General features: G+C 32.0%; 1 protein-coding gene across 4 annotated transcripts; it reads left to right on the forward strand.

The window, feature by feature from the left end:
• The first annotated feature begins 6,261 nt into the window (after positions 1–6,261).
• LOC100265751 (uncharacterized) lies at positions 6,262–15,708 on the forward strand. Of its 4 annotated transcripts, none has more exons than XM_002264896.5 (9): positions 6,262–6,374; positions 6,570–6,692; positions 10,213–10,293; positions 10,408–10,496; positions 10,588–10,662; positions 12,056–12,117; positions 12,234–12,293; positions 14,160–14,363; positions 15,369–15,708. In XM_002264896.5, exons 2-9 carry the CDS (start codon positions 6,570–6,572, stop codon positions 15,452–15,454), a joined length of 780 nt encoding a protein of 259 aa, XP_002264932.1. In that variant the 5' UTR covers positions 6,262–6,374; the 3' UTR covers positions 15,455–15,708. The 4 variants fall into 4 exon arrangements, with proteins under 4 accessions (XP_002264932.1, XP_059590724.1, XP_059590725.1 ...); XM_059734741.1 differs by having other exon boundaries at positions 12,234–12,287; XM_059734742.1 differs by having other exon boundaries at positions 6,283–6,465; positions 12,234–12,287.
• The last annotated feature ends 7,748 nt before the right edge of the window (positions 15,709–23,456 follow it).

A 23,456-nucleotide genomic window follows, 5' to 3' on the forward strand; every position in this document is an offset into this window, starting at 1 on the left:
AAATCTCTTCATGTGGCAACACTAAGTCACAACAAAGTAATTACCCCTTTCCTGATTGTTGGGTTCTAGACCTTGTTTATTGCATCAGGTATGTTTCTAAAGTTTTGTTTCTTGAACCTATTATTTTTGTACCTAAGTTTTTCTTCTACCATATTAGCCTTAGAAGACAATTTTTTGGCTTTCTTAGCCTTGTCCCTATTTTTATTTTGTTCTTCAATTTGAATATGGATTATAACATCTTCTACAAACATTTGTTTTCTTTTATGCTTTGTGTTAGTTTTATATTCTTTTCAATAATTTGGAAGGATTTCAATCAAATATCTAGTCACAAAATGTTCAAGTAGATTTATATCCTAATCAACTAAGTCATTGATTAATAAGTGGTAATCGTGGATTTGAGATGATACATCTCTATCCTCGGTCATTTGGAATTTCCTAAACTTCCTTATGACATATTTCTCGGTTACTATATCTTCTAGAACATATTTCTTATTCATGTTATCTCAAATGTCCTTAGCTACCTTATATTAGCAGTATACATCAATCACTTCACTCAAGTGTGTGCAAAAAATGACATGTCTAACTTGTTTATTTATAATTTCCCATGTAGTCAAATTCTTAGAATTGTCATTAGGTTTTCGATTAGTCAAAATATGTCTCAAGTTCACAACATCACTTGTAGAGGAGACCCTTTGTTGCCTTCTCTTGAAGAAGATTCCATTAAAGGGATCAATCTTAAAGGTGGCAAGACAAGTATAAATTAGGGAAGTCTTTATAATTAGGTTTACTTTAAGATTGTTGAATAAAAGTTCTAAGATTTGAAACTTAATAGAACTAATTGAGCCCGAAATGAAACAAATAGGAAACTTAAAAATTGAAATTAGGGCATTTATTGGATTAGTGTGCCTAAAATATGATAGAGTCTGGTTCTTAAAATAGATTTGCCTTCATCTAAGATCAATCTTAGTGTTGCAAGGAATTGATATTCTATCTTCAAGATTCAACAGCCAAAACTTTGTTTATGGTGCACTCCTTGGATAAGGTACAATACAACTTGAGCAATAGGAAAAGTTAAGACTCTTAAGAATCTTTAGAAGATGCATAGAGAAAAGGTCAACTATAGCAACAAGAAGGTTGTAGACTCAAATGTAGCAATAAGCAAGGCGCAATAAACTCAAATGAAGCAACATGAAGATTTTTGCTTCTTTTTGAAAAAATTAAATTAAATTGAGAAACACATCACCTTTTATATATGGTATATATATGGATAAACACCCAAAAAAGGTAAATGAGCTATACTTGTTTCTTCAAGAAAAATAATATCAAATATATCTAAGGTATAAATGAACCAAAATTTTCATTATATGAATACATTTATTACTTAATTACAAAGTTGACATTCTGAATTATTTTATTTATTTTATAATTAATTAATCACTTTTTTGAATTTCAAATTATTCTTAAAAATTGCTAGATTTCTTAAAAAAATAAATAAAGCATTAATTATGTCTATTATTTTTATAGTCATTATATATAATTTTTTGAGTTTTGAATTATTCTTTAAACTTATTAATAAATTCAATACAAAGTCTCACCTGATTTGAAATTCATTTTCTCTAATGAAAAAAAAGTTGGAAGAATAGTGGTATAATTTTTTAAAAACAATTTAGTTTTTATATCACACACCCAAATAAGTTTTTATTATTTAGAAAAAAAAAAAAAACTTCTCAAGGATTTTTTTTCAAATGAAAATAAAAAATTATTTCAAACTATGTACAATATGAGATTTTTTTTAAATAAAAATAATTATTTTAAACCATATGTACGAATATTATTGACAAGTTATTTATTTATTCATTTTCATTTCCATTTTTACTTAACATGGAAACAGAAACAAATTATCATTCAATCTTACATTCTTATGCATCCAACCACAAAAATTGGGATTTCTTATTCAAGAGGGAATAAAAATGAAAACAAAATATTCATTCATATTTCTCATTCTTGTCCACCAAACACGCCCTTCGAGGTGTCAGATGTGAACTAGGGAAGTCTTCATAATTAGGTTTACTTTAAGATTGTTGAATAAAAGTTAGGAAACTTACAATTTAGAATTAGGGCACTTGTTAGATTAGTGTGACTAAGGTGTGATAGATCGAGCGCAGTTCATAAAATAGATCTACCCACCTCTAAGATCAATCTCAATGTTGCAATGAACTGATATCCTATCATCAAGGTTCAACAATCAACACCTTGTTTAAAGTGTACTTCTTAGATAAGGTACAATACAACTCGAGCATTAGAAAAAATTAAAGACTCTAAAGAACCTCTAGAAGATGCATCGAGAGAAGGTCAACTATAATAATAAGAAGGTTGTAGACTCGGATGCAATAATAAGAAGACTACAATAGATTCAAATGCAATAATAGAAACATTGTAACTCCTCTTTTTTTTTTTTTTTTTTTAAAAAAAAGTTCGAGTAGCACAAGGTAATGAGTTGGACTTGTTTCTTCAAGAAAAGTAATATCAAATATTTCATGTCACTTTTCCTTGATAAGCAACTACTTCCAAAATGACACCAATAACAAGTTTTGAATATCTCTTTTCATGATCTGGTAAATAACTAATTAACATATGAAGTGAAGAATGTGAATCATCCTCTGAAACCACCTAAACCTTATGGAGAAAAATATGAAGATATATACTTATATGATTTACCAAAAATAAGATTCCTAGTATTTGTAGTTATTGTTAATGGGTTTGGGTGGCATCAAAGATTCAATCCTAGATTGAAATTCACAACATTATTATTTTACTATTAGCTAATCAATTGTGAAATCACTACATTAATCTTAAATTTTTTTTTTTGATTTTATAACCCTTTATTTAATAGATAGAAATGAGTTGTAGCTAATAAAGAATGTTTAACTATCACATTAAGATTATTTTAGCGATATTGAAAGATTTTTAATTGCATTGAAACTTTTAGGCCCATAGTTAATGCCTCTCCCTGTTACACATTTCATGGTGTACCAATGGAATCGGGTAATAGTGGAGTTGCTCATGTTATGGATCTGTGTAAAATTTAAGTTTTTTTTTTTAAATAAATATAAAATAATAGTAGTTCTTATATAAAATATAAGAACCAATTATAAAAAATTTGAATAGATGACTAATTATAAAATCTGAATAGAAAATTTAGCAAATAAAAAAAAATTTAAAATATAAAGTAAATATATGTTTTTTTTTATAAGAGTTATATATATATATATATATATATATATATATATATATATATATATATATGGTTTGAGAAGTATCTTTAATATCGTATCCTCAAATGAGGAAAATAATGAGAAACTTATTTCATGCGACTCCAAACGCAATTGACATGAAAATAATATGAAAATGACCACTCAATATAGGTACAATCCCAAATTCAAACTCAACTAACATGGAAATAATTGAACGATATGGATGTAATCTCAACACGGAAACTCAACTGACATGAAAATGATCGATCGATATAGGTGTGGTCTCAAAACTTAAATTCAACTAAGACAGAAATGATCAGTTGATATAGGCGTAATCCCAAACTCAAACTCAAATAACATAGAAATGACCAATCAATATAGGTGCAGTCCTAAAACTTAAATTCAATTGACACGAAAATGACCAATCAATATAAATGTGGTCCCAAACTCAAACCTATCTAACACAAAAATAATTGATTGATATAGGTGTAGTCTCATAACTCAAACTTAAGCTGACAAGGAAACGACCAATCGAAAATATTTTTAAAAAATAAAAAATAAAAAACTTATCTTATTTTTGTTAAAGATAATTTCTCCATTTTGATTTTGTAAGAAAATAAATTTGATTTATATAATATTAATCAAATTTAATTCAAGTCTTATTAATTAGTAAAATATAAATACTAATATTATAATTTAATCATAAATTATATTTTTGCATAAAGATGATGCTATTTTAGTATATATTATAAAAATATAGATATTAAAATTTTCATGAAAAAAACATCATTGATTTTTTTATTGTTAAAAATAAATAATCATAATGTGTGACATCCCATAGCTTGGAGGCTAAGGGGCACCACGATTAATTCACGTTAAAACTCTACCATCTAACGCATTGATGATTTTAATTAATAAAACCAAAACTATCTAAAAAAAAATATTTAAATAATAAATTTAACGATTGTCAAACACTTAAATAAGAATTATAGAAAAAAACCATAATTAAAAAGTCTCAAGGCAAAAATTGTAAATAAAATCAAATTTAAAGTATTTTCTCAACAAAACGCCCATCCTATGCTATCCCTCTTCACCAATATCACTTAATCCTGAAAAGTGAAATAATAAAGAAATGTGAATTCAACAACTCTGTAAAGAAAAACGATTCAATAAAAAAGATTAAGCATAATACAAAATTAAATTATATGAAATATCACATTTAAAAAAAAAAATCAAGATCGTTTAATTCAAAATTTTAATTTACTTATTTGGAAAATTCAATACTTTCAATTTTAAGATATAACCAAATAATACACTTTGCATAATCAATTCATATTTAAAAGACTTTTACAAATATTTTACTCTAGTCCACTAACACTATGTCCAAATATTAGGACTTGCATTAGATGGCTAACCTTAAAATTTCTTTTATTAGTGGATGAAAAAGTTTCCGATCAATGGCATACCAAAGGTCAATAACATCTTTATTGGTTAAGGTTGCAATGCATCACTACCCCCACTAAGGGAAATGAAGGTCAACAACTTATTCTTCCTTGACTAGGGTGATTGATAACTAGTGTTTCCAAATCATTTTAATTAATTAAAAATGTAAAACTTATATAAAAATCAAACAAATATTTATTTTATAAATCAATGAATAAATCAGAACACGTTTTAAAAAAATATTACTTGATCCACTCTATGAAATTTAAACATTTTGATATTTCAAAAAATAGGGTATAAAATAACTCGCTATACTATTAACCCTTATATGAGTTGAATAAACCAAAGAAACAAAATTATAGAAATTTCCTATAATAATTTGAGAAATGTAAAGAATCCTTCAAACTAATTTTTTTGATAAATATTATATTGTAAATATACATTTATTTATTATTTAACTCTATACCAAAATTAAGTAAATTAATATTCCTTTCGTAAAATATCCAATTTCCACTACTTAAGTTCACTTAACTTGTTTTTCTAAATAATTACCCAAATTTCTTTCCTAATGAATTTTAACCAATGTTTTTCTAGCAACCCATCAACCAAATTATTTATTTAACTTTTTATTAGAATTAATTCTTATATACCTCAGAACCACACCAAAAACATTTCTGCAGGCTTAAATAAATATCTATTATTTTCAAACAATATCTTATTATTTTTCAACCTAAAATACACTTACAAAAATCTTCATAATCACATTATAATATTCTCAAAGTTTCCCCTATGATAACCCTAACTATAAAACGTTTTGAAAGAATATTAACCTTAAATAATGAAATCAATTTAGGTTAAAAGTACCAACCTTAAAGTATACAAATTGATACGAAGAAAACTCCAACTCCTACATAGAATATTAAAAGATAGCCCTATATATATATATCTAGGGTTTATAACGGGTAAATATAATTTTATTTTTATTTATTTATTAATTTTTATAAAGCCCAAAATATATGCATACAACTCAAGCCAAGCCCAAATTTTTATTTTTTAATTAATTAAAAAAATGACTTTACCCTAAGGTTGGAGGTGTTAAATAATGTTTAATAATCTTTTATTTAAAATAAATTTAAAAATAGACAAAATTTAATTTTTTTTAAATGGGTAAATAAGTTAAAATTTTCATACATGTGCATATTTAGTATTTTAAACATATTTTGAACTAATTTTGATTTATTATACCGTTAATTGAATCAGTTTTTTAAATTCTAAATTATTCTTAAATTTTTTTTGAGGTGGGAGGCTTTTTATAAAGGATAATAATTTTTAAAATAATTCTAAAAAATAATTTTAAAATTATAATAGTTTATATCAAATTGGGTTCCACGTGGAACTCATGTCTTGAGTACAAGAAAAGTGTGTGAAAAAAAAAATGAATTCATATTGAAGACAAGGAAAAATTCAATTTTAAAGTAATCACGTGTAGCATTTGAAAAAAAAAAAAAAAACAAAAATTTGAAATAGAAACAAAACTAGCCCTACACGTCCTCGCTATAAAAGGAGTGAATTGATAAAGCGCCACGCCCACCCAAACCAAAAGGAAAAAGCGAGAGTGGGTTTTCTTAGAGAGCCAAAACCACAGCACCCTCCTCTCTTCTACCACATACATCAACCGTACGCTTTGAAACCCTAACCCTACTCTCTCTTTCTTTGTTTTTTTTGTTTTCCGTGTTTTAGATCTGTGTTCCCACCGCTCAGAATCTAGGTTTTTTTTGTGGCTTCTGCTGCATTGTGTTGTTGGTTTGTGAAATTTTTTCTTTGTTTTGAGGAATGGATTCGTGTGGTTTGACGTTTTTGGTGGTTTTGCAGATGGATCGGTACCAGAGAGTGGAGAAGCCGAGGCCTGAAACTCCGATCAACGAGAATGAGATTCGCATTACTGCTCAGGGCCGTATGAGGAACTACATTACTTATGCTACCACTCTCCTTCAGGTTTTCTATCAGTGTTTTTCCATTTGTATACGCATAATACTTCTGATTTGGAAATTAGGCTCTATATGATTTATGAGATCTTCCTTCGTCTGTCTGTGTTTGATATTGCTTCCACTGTTTTGAGAATTTTGACCTATGGTATGTGTTATTTGAAAAATATGGAAGAATTGATAGTGTTGCGTTGGCTTGTCACTGCCAATGTGCTTGGATAAATTTGGCCCCCTTTTTTTCTGTTGATTTTGACTTTTTTTTATTGTTGTAATGAGTGAATTTTGCTGTTCTTTTGCAACTCAGTCTAAAATTCAGCTTTTGGCGCTTTTGGAAGTTAACTCGTTTAGTTTATTTTGCATATATTTTATGAGGGCTTTGTGTTTTTTGGTTGAGTTGATGAATGCTGGGTGTAAAATTTAATGCTTTCATTAATTGTTGAAATTATTATTTCAATTTTCTGTTGTTATATCACCTGAGATTGGTGAGATTTTAATTGAATGTACATTTAGTTCATAATATTTTTATCAGTAGTGTTGTTGTTAAGTCTTGAAAGCTAGTTCATTTATTGAACTGGAAAAGGGTTGGGTCTAAGAGTTACTAGTTCTACTGTCAGGTGTAACATCATTATGCTGCCATAAATGTATTTGTTATTAGTTAATAAATTAATTAATTGATTCACTAAAAAAATGCATGTAAGTAATCTATCTAAAAAAGAACTATATCCGGCCAATCTACCAAACAAAATTGGAATTTTGCATTTTTGTATGGATGACTGGTTAGATGCAGAAACTTTGGAGCAGACTGAACCCACATTTTTGCTGCATTTGTGACCGCATAAAATAAAAAAGAATGAAGTTGATGCGAAAAAAAGTGCGGTTGACTTGTTATATATCATTATAATTTATGAGATATTTTTTTTTTCCGGAATACATGGCAGCGCCTTATATTGTCGGAAATGCCCTTGAAGGGGGGCCCAGAAGGATTGATAAACATTCCAAACCTGTTGTTGGAAGACATGCAAAGTTTCCGCTATGTCGTTTTGTTAAATGAATGGTGTGGAACCAAAGTGACTCTTGTGAAAAATGTGTGTGATGGTTTTTATTAAAGATATTACTACAGTATATTATTACAGTAAGAATAATAATATGATGATTAGTGGGATATAGCAGCTGGAGCCAATTCAAAACGTAGCTTCTATTGATGCCATTATATGTTGCTTTCAAATTCCATTGTCCACTGTCAATCCCATATCATGCCAAGTTCCTACCCCATTAACAACCCCATTCAACCCGAGTTTCATAGCCTTTAGAATTATCATCCATCTGTAAGAAATTTTACATCACAATTACTAGTTCCTAGTTAAGATTTCTCTCTTGCTCTCTCGTAATCAGATCTAGCCCCTCATTAACACACATTCCAATTGAGAGTTCCTTCCAAGTTATGAAGGAATTTGTGGTGATGAAATATTACAGCTGCATACAAGGAGACAATGGTGTATTGTCCCTTCGTCTCCCCTCTTTCTAATGCATGATTTTATATTTTTTTATAAAAATAAAAGCCACTAAATTTAAATTTGAAACTGCATTTGTATGTATGTGTCTCATCTTCCCTTTGCTTGTTTATATGCAATATATTATCTCTTGATTTCCTATTTGAAAGTTGAATAAATCAAGTCTGGTAAAATGTATACCAGGATGGGTAAGTCCTTCCACCAGAAACTTTAATTTAGACCTATTTTGGTATTCATTCAAGTACTTTGATTCTGGTGTATGGGCATTACTAGGTGCTAAAAACTCATATGTGGTCATAAAACCTCTACTTTGATTACATGGGATTTTGTACAAGTAATTTTTTCGACCATTTTTCTTCTCATAATCTTGATCACTTTTTTTTTTCTTTTTTTGTTCTTGTTATTGAACTTGTGTCTGAACCACAATAGGCTCTTTGCCACCAATCCTGAAAAATCACTAATGTATAACTGCGTTATAAGTGGTGTAATTTTGTTGTTTGTTGCAAATGACTTCCTCTCATCTTGTGCTTCATTGATATTAGCTTTAATTTCTTTTGATCAATTTATCTCTAATTTTATCAGTGACTTCCTCTCATGTTGTCCTTTGTTGATGTTAGCTTTAATTTCTTTTGATCAATTTATCTGTAATTTTACCCTTCATGTTTTGATTATTACTATCTATCTTAGATCCACATTTAAATTATATTTATTTTGTATGTTTTTTTATGGGGTCAATATGTTGTCATAAACCATAGCCAACTCTAGCCATCTTTTAGAGTTGTCTAAAATTTTCCTTATTTTGGTATGTTTGGGTCATATAGATGAATTGTTCTCCTGTTTTTAGTTTATTTATAATGTTTCATTTCCAGTTCTTCTCTCATGTTTGAATGGATCAAGCAACAAAAACAATCACTCTCAGATATTATCACATCTCCCTCATTCACTATAAGTATGCTTTCAAGCAATCTCCTCTCCTCACAATCCTTTTATTCTTATTGGTTGTTGGATCTTGCGTTATAAAGGCCATTCGGTTCCAATGTTGTGTGCTTCTTTTCATTTTTTTAGTTGTGGTACTTTGTGTTTGGCTCCTTTCCTTTGCTGGGGCCTATTCGTATGACCCTGTGCATTTGTGTGTATTGGGGTGGTTTTGTTTGGGTTATGTGGGTTTGGATATTTTTGGGATTGGATGCTTCAAAGCTGAAGCTTAAAAGAGAGATTCTATGTTTTTTGTGTGTGAACAATGGATCAGCAGTTGAAGATGTTCCTTCCTGGAAACTCTTAGATAGTTTAATTTCTCCTGGCTAGAAGGGCCTTGTTCTTTTCATATAGTTTTTAATTGCTCCCTTTTTGTTTTCTCCCACAAGTTCTTGGGGTTTAACATGCATATTTCTTGTGTACTTGGTTGTGTGGCCTTTACTTTCAGTCTTCTGGTCTCATTGCCCTTTGCTTGCCATTCCCTCTCTCTTTCTTTCTCTCTCTCTCCCCTTCTCTCCTAAAATGGAAGAACAGCTGGTTGCTGGAAGCCTAGTTTTCTCCTTAAGGTATTTGGCTGTTAGCTGGGTGTTGGAGTCCATGCATGTGATTAACTGGGCCCATTTGAGTGTCCGTTGTTTCCATGGAGAATACTGACCAAACTGACGTTGTTTTACCTGTTCCCATAAAAATGTGGATCACTACATTTCTTTTGCCTTCAATTCTGGCTCTTTTGTTATTTATTTTGTAATTAAGATATTATATTTTGCAAGTAACTGGAAGTCTAATTGTGAAAAATGATATTCTTCATAAAATGTTCCCCTTCTCAATTGACTTGAAGCTGATTTTGCCATTGGAACTTTTTGTGGATGTGTGGTGTTTCAATTGTGACTTTAAATGAAGAAAAATAAACTTTCTTTTTGTGTTTAATTGCTGGTTACAGAAGCAAGTGACATCACTTCTCTCTTTCTTTCTTTTTCTTTTTCTTTGTTTGGATCAGAAGCTTCTATCTTTCTTGCTAATTGTTTATTTATTTATGTTTATTAGGATAAAGGATCTGATGAAATTGCTCTCAAAGCCATGGGCAGGGCAATCAACAAAACTGTGATGATTGCTGAACTAATTAAGGTAACCAACATTATTTGCCTATTTTTTCGGTCTATTAACATGGGTCATTTTGGGTATATTACTTTTTGTTATATATGTTATATATGCTCGTTAACATTAGTTTCTCTCATTCAGAGAAGGATTGCTGGTCTCCATCAGAACACATCGATTGGTTCTACTGATATAACTGATATGTGGGAGCCACTAGAAGAAGGCCTTCTTCCGTAAGAATTGAAGCAGCTTCTGATCCTCCTCATCCTTTTTTTGCATAAAATTCTGTGGGTTATCAGGCTGATATATTTCTTACTGATGCAGTCTAGAAACCACTCGCCATGTTTCAGTGATAGCCATCACTTTGTCCAAAAAGGAGCTGGATATATCCTCCACAGGGTAAAATATGACTAGAGTTGTAGTTAAAGTTTACTTCATGTTTCTTTGGCCGAAATGATTTATAGCTTAGTGATGTAACTGTGTGATTCTTTGGCTCTGAGAGATTTTGACATTGACTTGTATTAGGAGGGGTTAAGGAACATCTCATGCATTTTTTGTTATCACATTTTTTTCTTTTATTGGGTGGGTGGATGGATGTGTATTTATTTGGGTTTGTGGTGCTTGTGCAGCTTGTGCTTACCAATTAATTTTAAGAGGTCTAGACTTAATTTAAAGCCTCATAATAATGCAAATCACCAGCTTTGATGGTTTGATTAGTTGGGAATAATTCATGTTCTTAGGACAAGATTAACCTTGTGCCTTGTAGAAGTAGTAAATAAGACAGTGATCTCTTGACACAAGGCTGAGTCAAGGTTTTTTTTTTTTTTGGTAAGTAAAGAATAGCATTTGTATTAAAAAGAGGTGCTAAAATAGCAGTCCATGAAATATAAGAAAGATACACTCACCCCTTTACAGCTGAAATAAAAACTTTCCAAAAGAATACACAAGAAACAACCCCTCCTCCCTCAAAGGGAGCCCACCCAATCAATAAAATCTATTAACGTTGAAGGACTATCTTTTATAAATATCTTAGTCTCCGAACATAATAAGTACACAAATGGGGTTTTTTGCTCAAGATTATGAAACAAAAGATTCCATAATTCCATTCAGTCCTAGTTGAAATCTATGTGCTGCATGGGAAGCAAGTATGCTGGTGCAATAAAGTCCTTATAATGATAGACCAACCTATTTCTGATCTCCAATTATTAGCTTAGAGAGCTAATAACAATTCTGATGACCTTGACATTCCGTGGTGCACTTGGACTACTCTCCTTTAATCACTTTATGTTGTATTTTGGCATATTATAATCACATCCTGTAGCCTTGTTTGGGATAATGTTTAACTTGTGCATTTAACAATAGAAAAAGTAGACATAATTACTGCTATGGTGTGATTGAATTTTATGGGAATGGTATTTGAAAAATGCTTTTATTAGAAATAAGGATAATTATGATATTTTTTAAAATTTTATTTTAATTAAATGAAAATCTGCTTCTTGCATCACTTTTGAGGATAAGTGTTGAGTCTCCCTGCTGCTTCCATATGCCTTGCTGAGAATTGTTGTGTCCATGATTGAAAGTTCTATTCAAACTTTTGTAAAATTTGTGTTTGACCTTTGAACACTACTTTTAGGGGTTGAGAAGCTCTCGGAATTCGGGCTTTTATCTGCCAAAGCAATTCCATTTATGTTGGCACTTGGAAGCATCGTGATGCATGTTCTTTGCTATGCTTTTCAAGTTATTTATGATTTGGTAATAATCATGTCATTGGACCATCTTTGTCCAAATGCAGGTACCAACCACCAATTCCAGCTGATCAAGTGAGACCGTGGACTGAATATGATTATGAAGGAGGTAAAAAAATGCATCATTGTTGTTTACTATAATTTTTTATTTTTTGATAGGTATCATTGTTGTTTACTACAATCTCATTGCTTGACATTTTTATAACTTAACACTTGTGGAATCAGAGGGCTCTCCTGCGATGAGGGGCAGAGGTCGTAGTGGCCGAGGAAGGGGTAGAGGTAGAGGTAACTTACACTGCTCTTTGGTAGTGCTTGAATGTTGTCTTGTTTTATGTGACAATAAGAATATTTTAATACTTATTGTAGTTTTTCTGGGTAACTAAACTGACAGTTGTATATTTACAAGTGCTTATCTGGGTTGCCTTTTACCTGCACTGTTGAAATTGAAGGTGTAACATAAATATTGCAAACTAGAGCCTGAGGCTGATGAAGTTGGAAGCCAAAATGATGGTTTTGCTAACAAATGAATGTAATTAGAAAATCTAATTTTGCCACATAAAATGGGTAAATATGCAGTAAATCAAAACTGTATTTATAAGATTTTGTTTTGTTAATTCTTTGTTGCACTGCAACATTTTGATGATTTTTGCAAAAATTGAACATATATTTTTGTTAAGACTCAGATTTTTCAGAAGCAGCTCTATATTGCCCAGCTTTAAAAAGTTAGGTGGCGGGCGGGTTAACAAAGCAGATTATCTGTTGATTTGCAATTACTTGTTTAGAATAGTGATTATTTCATTTGGTTAGTAAATATATATAATGAAAAATAAGAAGATTCTTTTTTCCCTTTACCATTTTGCTTCTGATCCCTAGAACTGAGAATGATCTGGGAACATATTTATCTAGGGATGACATGAAAATTCTTTAGCTATTAATTTTTCATTTTCCTTGTTAAGTTTGAGATGAACCTCTCTCATCTGCAAGTTATTTTCCATTTTATTTGTCCATTTGTAAGCTTGACATGTCATATACCTGGCAAATGTTTTAGTGAAATGGGTGTTTTTGTATATCTGGCATATTGAGCTCTGTTTTTGAAGTTTTCATGAGGAAGCAGACACAGGCTTTTGGTTATATTCTGCCTCAAAATGCTTGAAACCTAAGGGCTTATTTGGCAATGTTTTTGAAGTTGGTTCTCAAAAAACCAGTTTTTAGAAACAGTTCTTCAAAATATCTCTTAATTGTTTTTTAAACCAAAATTCTATTTAGGAACTTAAATATGAAAAACAGTTTTCTCGGTTTATTCTCCATGAAGGTACTATGCATTTGTGCATAATGCCTAAATTTGTCTAAGTATCATCCATATTTTCAATTGTTTTTCAGCATACTCTAAAAAAAATAAAAAACATTAGAAAGCACCTTGGATTTGTTCTAAAAAACTTGTTTTCAGAACAAGTTTTCAAACATTGTTTTCATCAATAATTTCCCTAATGTGATTTTTGAGCTAGAAAACTGTTTTTTGTTTTAAAAAAATATAAAACTGTTTTCAGCAGCTCCCAAACAGGCAGTGAAAAGGAGGACAATCATAGACAAGTTTTCTTCACAGCAAGTATTAGCTTGACACTTAATTTTGGTATTTCGGTTGTCAATCATTAGAAGGCTTTCTTTTTTTTATTTCTGTCTCTTAAGTTTATAAGAGAGACAACTTTTTATAGTTGAGATTCATTGCCTTGTTGCTTGAATAACTGTCCTCTGGTAACTGTGTAAAGCAGTTACAGTTAACAATGTTGCTGTCATTGTTGGTCCAAATGACTTCTGCTCCATGGTTGCCATTTTTTTCAATTTATAGCTTGGTTATTGGCCTGTGGCTAGAGATCTCAGGAGAGATACATTTTAAAACCTCAATCACCCCGTAAATTTCACACACTGAAAATTGATAAACCAGCTGGTAGATTCTTTGCCTAAAGTGGAGCATATTGGGGAAAAATACTAATAGCTAAATATGTTAAATTAGCTGGAAGATCAATCTTGCCATCATTGACACAACTTTTTGTTTATGCCTGGGTGGCTGCTAATGTTACTTTATTCTGTTTGGTTGTATTTTCATTTAGCATAAGCTCAGTTATCCCTCTTTTGTCTTAAATGTGTTTTCAGGGAATAATAACAATGGGATGGTAGAATACAATGGTGATGGTGGCTGGGATGGTGTGCGTGGGGGGTATGGTGGCAGAGCTCGAGGCCGTGGAAGAGGCCGTGGTTATCGTGGGCGTGGAAGAGGCTATGGTGGTGGAGATATGCAACAAGAAATGGGCGGTTACAATGACTATGGATCAGGGGCAGTGCCTGCTCAAGGCCGTGGTAAGCTCTTAGATTTATGTTCTGTGAAGTTTCTTTCTGCCCTTTAATAAAAGAAGGTTCATGGCTAGTTAAATAGGGAATGTCTTAATTAACAGAACTTAACACCATATGTCCTTTGTCAAGAGGCCTCTCTAGTATGGAAGGCTATTCTTTCATGTTATCTCCTTTGATAAGGCTTTCCTAAGGTTGCAATGCATGAGATTGCAATGAAACACTTGCTTTATGTTATCACCACACCTAGTTGTATATGTCAGTGTATAATTATGATGCAGATGCATATTTATTATGAAGCACACCCCTTTGTCATGGGTTTTTTCCCCTTGAAGAAATTGTTTTGCATGCTTTATTTGTTGCTTGATGTGTTTTCTATGGTAACAGATTTCTAAGTTTTGCCATGAATATTTGAAGTACATCAGGCACTAGTGCAGAATTGCATTTGCTAGTGATCTTCCACAAATTTTCTTTGGGCCCATTTGGGATTGATTCTCATGAAAGTGCTTGTAGCCTGTAGTGCTTCCATAGGAAGCATTTTTATTAGAAATACTTTTATGGTGGATCGGTTAATGTTAGTCGAAAAATCGTTTTAAATGATTCTTGTAAGGAAATTGCATTAGGAAGTGCTTTTAACCTTTCAAGAATCACTCCTAAGTAAACTCTTAGTTTTGAATCCATATTTCATCCTCATCATATTTGCCTCTGTATAGCTTCATCAAGAGTTATTCAAAACAAACCAAAGAGTTTGAAACCTGGCACTGATTTGGCAGTTAAATCTAGAAAGAAAAATAGGAAAGATCAAAGCTTTATCTGTGGCATTGAATGATGCTAGATAACCGAGTAATCATTGCATCTGGCACCATGAAGGTGCTGATTCCTCAAAATATGTGGTGGAGGAACTCATAAAATCTACCTTGGTGGATCTGCTATGTACCCATGACAAAATATTCTGCTACTCATGTTAAAATTATTTTGATCTTTCCTAAATTACTGCTTATTTGAGTCTTGCAGGGCGTGGACGATGGCGAGGCAGGGGGAGGGGCCGTGGACCTGGTCGGGATATCAAATCAGATGGCCCAGTCCAGGCAGCTGCCTGAACCCCATAGGTTTACATTGCAGATAGTTGTGGATGCCTGCTCTGCTGATTATGTGGTGGTATCTTTAGCTGGGGAGTGTTGGTTTCAGTGATGAATGTTTAGGCGTATCAGTTATAGTGGGCTGCTGCCGCCATGTGGCAGCTGTGTTTTTGTAGGTTCATACTAGGTTTTATTTTAATTTATTGCTGACAAGAACTCAAAACGTTGTACACCTTCCATCTTTTTAGGGAATAATAGAGCAGTACATTCTTTCATTCTTAATCCTAGCATTTCTGATGTTCTTAGCGCGGTGAGCATTCTGCTGTAAGTTTCTTCCGCTCAAAGCTCTGCTTCGGTTGTTTAAATTTTAGTTGTACTGTTGAAGTAGGTAATTTTTACAACATATAGGGTAAATGAGCCATCCAATTCCCTATTCCTTGCCCCAAATGTTAGGCTCTAATTGAGTGTTTTTCAAAACAGTTTTTGGAAAGTGTTTTTAAAATAAAAGTCTAATATTTGAGAATGTTTTCAAAAATAATTATTTTTTTATATATACAAGTTTATGAAATGTTTTAAAAAATTAATTTGTTTTCAAAATAAGCTTTTTAAAAAACGGTTTTTGATGGAAGTTTGACACGTATTTGAATTTTTTATTTTTAAGAATAGAAAATTGTGTTCAAGGACAGGTTGTAACTTTGACTTTTCTTTCAACTTTTAAGTTGCACAAGCACGCCATCTCGGGCGAGAAAATAAGAAGCATTAGTTGTGGCTGTGGCATTTTATAGGCCCAATGCCCTCTATAAAATTTTCCAAATTCATGCGCCTTCCAATCTTCAAACTCTCATCAAAAGAAGTGAAGTCGACCTAGTCTTGAAGAACGCAAATTCATGCGCCTTCCATCAAAATTACTCGACGACTCGTCTTGACATATCCTCCGCATGGGGATTAATTATCGGGAGAATTAGCCAATAGGGTGGGATGGATTGGAATAATTATTAAAAAGGGTGTTCCGTCTAATAATTTTTTGGAGGACTTTAATAGGTTTAAATAGCAAAACTATCCTTCAATTAAAACTTTTCAAAAATTAATATTTAAAGTACTTCACTTGATTTGTCATGACGTTTATGATATGGGGGTCTTATATTTATTATAATTATTGACATTTAAATTTTAGATTTAACCCTTATAATTATTATATATAATGATAGTGTTGTAAAACAAGGACAAATATAATGCAAATCAAAGTAGTAGAGATAAAATATATCTTACTTTGATATATAATATGGAAGAAGGAATCAAAGAAGAGAATTGAGAAAGTGAAAGAAAGAGAGAGAGAGAGAGAATGAGAGGAAGAACTTTCTTTTTTTTCTCGGGATGCTCTTACATGGGGGGGTAAGAAGCCTTTTATAGGCTTCATAATATGAACTCCCATTACTCATCTTAAAGATGAGTAAATGGAGTTCATAATGACCATCAATGTGGTCATTCATTTCCCTTAATTTACAACACTCCCCCTTGGATGACCACCATATTAAAAGAATATGCCTCATTAAAACCTTGCTAGTAAAAAACCCTAGTGAAGGAAAAAGAGTACAATATTCTTTTCTTGGTATATTAGGACTGCCTCGTTAAAAACCTTGCCAGTAAAACCCAGTAGGACAAAACCTGGACGAAGGAAAAAAGAGTATAGTACACTAACACCCTTTTACAAGCATACTCCCCCTTATATCGATATCCTTGAGTTGACGCATTCCAATCTTGTGTATTAACTTCTTGAATGTTGAAGTTGGCAATGATTTTGTGAATAAATCTGCTAGATTATCACTTGAGCGTATTTGTTGCACATCAATTTCACCACTCTTCTGGAGTTCATGTGTATAAAAGAATTTTGGTGAAATGTGTTTAGTTCTATCTCCTTTAATATAACCCCCTGTTATTTGTGCAATGCATGCAGCATTATCTTCAAATAATGTTGTTGGGTCACCTTTGATAGAGGAGAGTCCACATGATTCCCGAATATGTTGGATCATAGATCTTAGCCATATACATTCACGACTTGCTTCATGAATTGCCAGTATTTCTGAATGATTTGATGATGTGGCTACCATTGTTTGTTTGACAGATCTCCATGAAATAGCAGTACCATTGTAATTAAACACATACCCTGTTTGTGACCTGCCTTTATGTGGATCTGAAAGATATCCTGCATCTGCATATCCAAGCAATTGTTGCTTTGATTCCCTTGAGTAAAATAAACCCATATCAGTAGTTCCGCGAAGATAACGCAATATATGTTTGATACCATTCCAATGTCTTCGAGTTAGAGCGGAACTGTATCTTGCTAATAAATTGACAGAAAAAGCAATGTCTGGACGTGTACAATTGGCAAGATACATAAGTGCACCAATAGCACTAAGATATGGTACTTCAGGACCAAGTAACTCTTCATCCTTTTCGCAAGGACAAAATGGGTCCTTTTTCACATCAAGTGATCGGACAACCATTGGAGAACTTAAAAGATGCGCTTTATCCATATAAAAACGTTTCAAAACTTTCTTAATGTATGTTGATTGATGTACTAAAACTCCATTTGGAAAATGCTCGATCTGCAGGCCTAGACAAAATTTTGTTTTTCCAAGATCTTTCATCTCAAATTCATTTTTCAAGTAATTTGTTGTTCTTGTGAGCTCTTTAGGAGTTCCAACAAGATTTAAGTCATCAACATATACTGCAATAATTGCAAATCCGGTTTCTGATTTCTTAATGAAGATGCATGGGCATATAGGGTTATTCACATACCCTTCTTTTAGCAAGTATTCGCTAAGGCGATTGTACCACATGCGTCCAGATTGCTTTAATCCATACAAGGATCGTTGTAACTTGATTGAGTACATGCTACGAGGCTTTGTATTATTTGCATCAGGCAATTCAAATCCTTCGGGGATTTTCATGTATATATCATTATCCATGGATCCGTATAAATATGCTGTAATAACATCCATGAGACGCATATCCAGTCCTTCTAAGACTGCCAAACTAATTAAGAAACGAAATGTGATTGCGTCCATGACGGGAGAATATGTTTCCTCATAGTCAATACCATGTCTCTGCGAGAAACCTTGTGCTACTAATCGCGCTTTATATCTTATGATCTCATTATTCTCATTGCGATTTCGTACAAATACCCATTTGTACCCAACAGGCTTTACATCTTCAGGTGTTTGGACTACAGGTCTAAAAACTTCTCGTTTTGTTAATGAGTTTAATTCTGCCTGTATAGCTTCTTTCCATTTTGGCCAATCATTTCTATGTCGACATTCTTCCACATTTCGTGGTTCGGGATCTTCATCATTTCTTATGATATCAGAAGCCACTTGGAAAGCAAAAATATTGTTAATAACAATATTATTTCGATCCCATTTTTCTCCCGTTTGTACATAACTTACCGAGATCTCACAATTTTCAGGTACCTGTGCCTCTTCAGGGGCTTCTTGTTCAATATGTGGATCTTCAGGGGTTTCTTGTTCAATATGTGCCTCTTCGGGGGCTTCTTGTTCAATATGTACCTCTTCAGGGGCTTTCTGCATTATTTGTGTCTTTTCTAGGGCTATAGATTTATCAATTTTAAACTGATCAGTCATTTTGATGGTCTCTTCTAGAGTGCCAAGTTTTTCTTGGGTTCTCCTCTTCCGGGGAGTTACATCCTTTGAGCCGACAGGTTTACCACGCTTTAGGCGTAGCTTAGATTCATTTGTTAACTGTCCTATAGGGACATCAATCCGTGCTGGAGTATTTGCAACCGGGATATGTGACTTTGTCACTTTCTTTGTATCAATGAATGCATCTGGTAATTGATTTGCAAGATTTTGCAAATGAATGATCCTTTGAACTTCTAGTTCACATTGATTTGTACGAGGATCAAGATGGGTCATAGTAGATGTCTTCCAACTAATTTCTCGTCGTTCTTCAGGAATCGACTTTTCTCTCCCTAATGATGGGAAAACACTCTCATTAAAATGACAATCCGCAAAGCGGGCTGTAAAAACATCGCCTGTCAAAGGTTCAAGATATCTTATGATAGATGGAGAATCAAAACCTACATAAACCCCAAGTCTTCGTTGGGGACCCATTTTAGTGCGTTGTGTAGGTGCAATTGGTACATATACTGCATAACCAAAGATTCGTAAGTGAGAGATATTTGGTTGTTTTCCAAGCACAAGTTGTGAAGGGGAGTATTCATGGTAAGTTGTAGGTCGAATACGGACTAAAACTGCAGCATGCATAATAGCATGTCCCCAGGCGGAAGTAGGTAATTTGGTTTTCATTAGTAATGGTCGAGCTATTAATTGGAGACGTTTGATGAAGGATTCTGTTAAACCATTCTGGGTATGAGTATGAGCAACAGGATGCTCAATATTTATCCCTACTGACATGCAATAGTCAATGAATGTTTGAGAAGTAAATTCGCCAGCATTATCAAGACGTATTTTCTTAATTGGATAATCTGGAAATTGTGCTCGTAATCTGATTATTTGTGCAAGGAGTCTAGCAAAGGCTACGTTACGTGTAGAAATGAGACAAACATGTGACCACCTAGTAGAAGCATCTATTAAGATCATAAAATAACGGAATGGTCCACATGGTGGATGGATAGGCCCACATATGTCTCCATGTATTCTTTCTAAAAAGATTGGTGACTCGGATATGACTTTAGTAAAAGATGGTCTGATTATCAATTTACCTTGTGAGCAGGCAGCACATGAGTATTCATTGGGCGAAAGAATCTTCTGGTTCTTTAGTGGATGCCCATGTGAGTGTTCGATTATTCGACGCATCATTGAAGACCCTGGGTGACCTAGCCTGTCATGCCAAAGGACAAAAACTTTTGGGTCGTTGAACTTATGGTTCACGACAACATATGATTCAATAGGCTTTATAGTTGTATGATACAACCCAAAGGAGAAAGCCGGCAATTTTTCCATTATAAGCTTCTGGCCAGATATAATGGAAGTAATGTAAAGATATTCTACATTATCTTCATTCATAGTTTCAATATGATATCCATTTCTGCGGATATCTTTAAAACTGAGCAAATTTCTTCTGGATTTGCTAGAATATAACGCGTCATTTATATGGAATCTAGTTCCATTTGGCAACATTATGTTTGCTCTTCCAGAGCCTTCAACTAAGTTTGTAGTACCAGATATGGTACTTACATTAGCTTTTATTAATGTCAATTCGAGGAAATATCTTTTATCTCGAAGAATTGTGTGCGTGGTCGCACAGTCTGCGAGACATACATCATCCTCATTCATCTTGAGACCAAATAACACATGGATTTCAGATATAACAAAAAAAACAAGGCATAATGTAAATAACAAAGTAAATCAGATGTAAATATAAGACATAATAATATATTATTTTATATATAAAGTAACATCAATCAATGTTGATTTTTTCATCATTTATCAAATGGTCTGTTTTTTCATTGGGACCTCCAAAGAAATCAATGTCATAGTAGGTTAGGTCCAATCCATCACCATCGGTAAAGTTCATCTCTATCTCTTTTCCTTTAGCTTTTATTGATGCTTGGTAAAGGTCGACCAAATGTTTGGGCGTACGACATGTACGCGACCAATGCCCCTTCATACCACATCTATAACAATTATTCTCATGGTTCTTAGGAGGTTTATCTTGTAAACGCTTCCCATTTTCTTGTATTGTCTCAGTATTGTTCCACTTCTGGTGGTGCAATGAGGCTTTCATTTTATGAGAATTATTACTATAAGAACCATGGTATCGGGGATTTCTTCCACGACCACGACCACGTCCTCGTCCTCGTCCACGTCCACGAGTTTGGGACGATATTGCATTTACTTCAGGGAATGGTTCAGATCCAGTTGGACGAGACTGGTGATTTCTCATCAAAAGCTCATTATTTTGTTCAGCAACAAGAAGACATGATATTAATTCAGAATATTTTGTAAATCTACGCTCTCGATATTGCTGCTGCAGGAGCACATTCGAGGCATGAAACGTAGTAAAAGTTTTCTCTAACATGTCTTCCTCTGTGATTTTTTCTCCACACAGCTTTAATTGAGAGCTGATTTTGAAAAGTGCAAAGTTGTATTCACTAACAGTTTTAAAATCTTGCAACCTTAGGTGCATCCAATCATATCGAGCTTTTGGGAGAATCACAGTTTTCTGGTGGTCATATCTTTCTTTCAAATTACTCCATAGAGTAAAAGGGTCCTTTACCGTAAGATACTCATTTTTTAAACCTTCATGGAGGTGATGGCGAAGGAAAATCAATGCTTTTGCGGGATCCTGCAGGGATGCTTGATTTCCTTGTTTGATCGTAGCTCCAAGGTTCATTGCATCAAGATATAATTCAGCATCAAGGATCCAAGATAGATAGTTCTTTCCCGAAATGTCAAGTGCCACAAATTCGAGTTTTGTGATATTCGACATTGTCAAATAACTTCATATATATGACAAAACAATATTATTAAAATCAGTTATAATAACTTGATAGCATTGGTATAACTTTGATTATAAACAAAATCAAATAATTTGTCTATAACTTTTAACAATATGTAACAAAACAAATCAACAATAATATAAATAACTTCAAGTTTAAGATACGAGAATTACCTTCAGAGCAATTCGTGTTGATAACGTGTTGTAAAACAAGGACAAATATAATGCAAATCAAAGTAGTAGAGATAAAATATATCTTACTTTGATATATAATATGGAAGAAGGAATCAAAGAAGAGAATTGAGAAAGTGAAAGAAAGAGAGAGAGAGAGAGAATGAGAGGAAGAACTTTCTTCTTTTTCTCGGGATGCTCTTACATGGGGGGTAAGAAGCCTTTTATAGGCTTCATAATATGAACTCCCATTACTCATCTTAAAGATGAGTAAATGGAGTTCATAATGACCATCAATGTGGTCATTCATTTCTCTTAATTTACAACAGATAGTATAATTTGTTATTTAAATTTACTATTTAAAACAAAAATATTTCTAAAAAATATTTTTAATATATTATATTTTTTTTACATTTTTTTATTCTAATTTTTAATTTTATTAAGAAAAAAATAAGTTTTATAATTATATAATAAAAATGATTATTTTTTCATATATATATTAATTTTAAATCAATAAATTATGTTTTTGTATTAAAATAATTTTTATTTTTTATAATAAAATAATTTTTAAAAATTTATATGATTTTTTTTTCCTTTGCCTAGTGTTTTTTTTTTCTTAATTTTCATATATAATTACAGGTACAACAAAAATATTATATAATTACAATATAAATACACTTACTTTACAATAAAACCTAATTATGAAAATTTTGAAATTTTTTATAAAAATGATAATTTTGTATGATCATACCATATTTCACAATATATTTATATCATAAATAATTTCTGAAACCAAATGAAATTTTAATTTGAATTCACGAGACTCGTAATTTTTTTATATATAAAATTATTAAATAATTTCAATTAATTGGATGAATGTTGTTAATATATTGATACAATATGTTAATATCAATAGAGTACAAATAAGCATTTTTAGAATTATTACTTTTATAATGAAATATAGGTACAACATAAATGCATTATACTTACAATACAAATACATTATCATTACAACATATTACAATATAATTTGCTATATTACCCAATGAATAATTGTGAGTTATTCCATTTAATAGTTGTGTGTTTGTCAATTGAATATTTATATATTATTCAATTGATGAGTGCTTATGAAAAATAATTATTTATTATGTTATGGTAACAAAATTTTTAATTGTATGTTCCACATATAAAACGTTATAATAACCTTAGAATATGGTTTTTATTTGTGAGGTATTGAATTTGTTTTTTTTTTACAAGGTTCTTTAAAAAAATTCCATTTTTTTTGAAAAAAAAAGTAGCAAATTTTTAAGTAGTTACTTGATTGTTCAAAAGTGAACAACAATTTTTTTAGGCTTGAAAAATGTACTATTGA

The sequence above is a fragment of the Vitis vinifera genome, chromosome 18 (assembly GCF_030704535.1).
Source record: "Vitis vinifera cultivar Pinot Noir 40024 chromosome 18, ASM3070453v1".
NCBI lineage: Eukaryota > Viridiplantae > Streptophyta > Magnoliopsida > Vitales > Vitaceae > Vitis > Vitis vinifera.